General features: G+C 42.4%; 1 protein-coding gene across 1 annotated transcript in view; it reads left to right on the forward strand. All coding sequences in view use genetic code 11, as the record gives it.

Moving 5' to 3' along the window:
• Nucleotides 1–356: 356 nt before the first annotated feature.
• EGR_06731 (Putative fat-like cadherin-related tumor suppressor) overlaps nt 357–3670 on the forward strand; it is a gene marked incomplete at both ends in the record, with an annotated part of 4196 nt that continues 882 nt past the window's right edge. Inside the window, 3 exons of the mRNA XM_024495980.1 lie at nt 357–539; nt 827–1868; nt 2892–3479. Coding sequence (XP_024349640.1) covers nt 357–539; nt 827–1868; nt 2892–3479 — 1813 coding nt within the window. The remainder of the gene's footprint in view (nt 540–826; nt 1869–2891; nt 3480–3670) is intronic.

The following is a 3670-nucleotide window of genomic DNA, read 5'->3' on the forward strand; positions in this document are numbered from 1 at the left end:
TGAGCTAACAAAATGATGACCTCTAACCCCGCCGTGCTTTGAGCAGGTGAAACAATATAATTTCATCCACACTCCACACCTCTCCGACTCAAAACTGATTAAGTTCTTTGCAAAAAACTTAACCCATAATATGGATGTATTTACATAAATTAAACCCTTTTTACTGACAGATAAAGAAGAAATTCTGCATATCATGGATGAATAAGGATTGCCGAACTCTTTTAATGGTATATTACTCTTACAAACATATCATAAAGACCGATTACTTGAATGCAGGAAATTAAATGGTTTTTCCCAAGTCCGTCACTGGAATTAGATTCGATTCATTAAAAACATCTTAACAAAAAATAATAAGAATGCTAAAAATAGTCCTGTTGCCAATACTTAGAGATAGTTTAAACTCATTCCTGGCAATAGCTCAAAGTAGCATGTCTCCTTCGATAGAACTATGGAAAATTAAAAACATTTTATATCACTTTAAACAACCGATTCAGTATCCATTTTATCCAATGTACAGATTAACTCTCATTTTCTCACATGTGACTTGCGTCGGATGAAATGCTGCTTGGTATTCAAAGAGTTCTCATTCACTTGCCATATTAGATTACGGATTTACCCTGATGATGTGACTGAGTCGAATCACATTTAATTCTCGAACAATATCGTAATTATACTGAATTATTGTCCCTTGCGAAAACTGCCGAGCGATAGACAGAATGTGGTTTATTGAAGTCTTCAAGCTTTTGCACGCGAACTTAATCATCAACGTCCATCGGCCTGCTTTAACCCTTTGTGAGTAGGGGATTGACTACTGCCCCTATTTTAGGTAGGAAAAGTACACGCCACGGATCGCGATGCGGACGGGAAGAACAACCGCGTGCGCTATCAGATTAACGATGAGGAAACCTCCTCGCTTCTTGAAGGTATTCAACCCAGTCGTCTGTTTACGATCACACCGACAGGAGAGCTTTACACCAACTCTGTGCCAATCGATCGGGAACAAATTCCCCTCCTCACCTTCTCGGTGGTGGCTATGGATTCCGGTGAACCACCTCTCTCTGCTTTCGCCACTGTCATCATCCGCATTGAGGATGTTAATGACAATGGACCCCAGTGGGTATACCCCCCACCCGGTCCCCAAGCTGCTAGCATCAACATCTCTGCTTATTCCACAGTTGGGATGGTCGTTGCACGACTAGAAGCCATCGATCTCGATATCGGAGTGAATGGACAAATTGAATACGAGATAATCCGTGGTAACAGTCAGAAGTACTTTGACCTAGATCACCTCTCTGGAACGCTCTACCTAACAAAAGCATTGGAAGTCAACAACGGCAATAACTCAATGAACGAACAAGCTGCGCCAAGTTCTTTTGCTCTCTCACTCAAAGCCACGGATGGGGGTGATCCACCGCGAAGCAACACTTCACTCCTTCGAATCATCGTCCAGTCCATCGAAGCGTTTCCGCTTGATAGTCAGTCGGCCGACTTAGTTGGTACAGGTGGAAAGAACCAGCATTTTTCCTCTAACAGCTACTTCAAGCAGCAGAGTGGTTATGTAGATCGTGATCTACTAATCATGATTGTGATGATCATCATCACTCTCCTTGTCTCAGTTCTCCTCATAATGGCGATTGTGCTTCTGCGCTGCAGACAGATCCATTCAACGAGGGAGGTGGGTATAGACCCGCAAATGGATGGGAGCGCCTCGGCAGGTGTGGGCATAGTTCGTGTTGCGCAGGTAAAACCACGTGCCTGGCTTCCACCACCCTCACAGGACTCCAGCGCCAAGTCGGGATTCACTTTGGAATCTTCCAAGTCTGAAACCGCTGCTTTCGATAGACATTCGCATTACATGACTGCAGCTGGTAAGACAATTCATATGACACTTGATTGCTTCTGTTTAACTGGACTTTTAGCATTTACTTCTGGTGAAATATCACACGTGATTCCTTCAACCTATTACAAACTTCTATAAAATGATCCTAACAGCCTACCTAATTCTGGACTGGGCATTTGTCGATAACTCGGCATGCTGGATTTACTAACTCATGTCAGTCTGCTAAAAATACCTACCATTCATCTACAACTATCTCCAAATGCTATAAGCTTCAGAACTAGTTGTTTAACCCATAAATACAACCCCGTTTCACATTCTTCCATTTTAATTTTCGGTCTTGCTAATAGTTAAACGAGATGTTTCCGTATGAGCTTGTTTAAGAATCCTATAATGTGTCAAATTGTTAGGTGCGATAAAGCATTTGATCGTACGAGGGAAACCTTTTTTTGCCTGTAAGGTATTAAATTTGGCCACATTCACATGCACTTACTGGAGTAGTTCAGCAGCTACATGTCGGCACATGATTTCTATTGTCCATCAGCGGTCATCTACTCGATCACGTATGAGATCGTCTGAAATTGCACATGGAAAGTTTAAAGACACACACTAACAAAACACTACTGAAGTTGTAAGTAAATAGGAGTAGAAAACCGGAAACTCACCTTTAATAAGAATATAAACAGAACTTCCAATTGGTATTTTTTTTCTAGGAGGCATGCAGGTAAACTTTGTTAGCTGCTATGTGGACACTTAACTTCCAGCCCTATCTACGTAATACAGACGTATTTTTCAGTTCTGTGTGTTCGATATCCGACTATTTCGTAACGCCTTACAAAGGTTATGTGCCATATTCTCACTCATATTCGAGTTACTTACCGAGTTTCCTTGCAAACATTAAATCTGAGTCCAAAGTAAATAAATAAAGTGATTTGCCCGAATGAACCGCAGTTAAGTCGGAATGATTGTCTTTAATATGATTACCTTGTTGTATTTTCGACAAAAAATAATCAGATCATAAAAGTTTCACTCTTGAAATGTCGTTACTTTGCAGCAGATACAATCTTAAAGTCAGCAGACAGCACATTTGGTCGATTTTCTCCAACACTGATAGTCTCCCCACATCTTTCCGTACCCACGACTACAACCTTCCAACGAGCCAATCACAGCACTGAGCCCAGTCCCACAGGTGCAATGGTCTACACAGCTGAAGCGGTGGCGGGTAATCCGAGTCCACGTTGCGTTCAACAGATGTGCGCTACCCTTCCAAATAATGTCACGGCCGTCACTCCTGCCGCTGTTGCTGGCAGCAAGACTGGCCTGGATTTCGCTGGTCGATGTTACATGACTTTAAATCCCGAGCTTTACGAGATAGAGTATCCTTACGGCCAACTTAAATACCACAGTGGTGTTTACCATCAGTCTCCAAGACGAATAAACTCGCCAAGAACCTGTGGAGCATTCGTGAAGAGCACGCCAAACATCGTTGACATTGAGCCGCCCCCAATAGCGACCACATTTGGTGAGAGCGTCGAGGTGCCTCAAGGGGAAACACAGAAACGTTGTCGCTTTAAAATCGACCCCTCTGGGAGTCGACTCACTCCCGTCCTCGGCAACTTTGATACATCGGAAAGCACTGAAGGTGAGTTGGTTGAGTGGTCGAGACATTACTTATTCATTTGGACGGATGGTATGAAAAAATATGCTGTAAATCTAAACAAGTATCCGGGGTTAATCTCAGAAAAATGTATTCTAGTCAGAAAGACATCATTACATAAATTTTTTTGGATTTTCACTTCTGAACAGAGAAGTAGATACTGCTTTCTCTGGAAT

The sequence above is a fragment of the Echinococcus granulosus genome (assembly GCF_000524195.1).
Source record: "Echinococcus granulosus chromosome Unknown EG_S00062, whole genome shotgun sequence".
Taxonomy (NCBI): Eukaryota; Metazoa; Platyhelminthes; class Cestoda; order Cyclophyllidea; family Taeniidae; genus Echinococcus; species Echinococcus granulosus.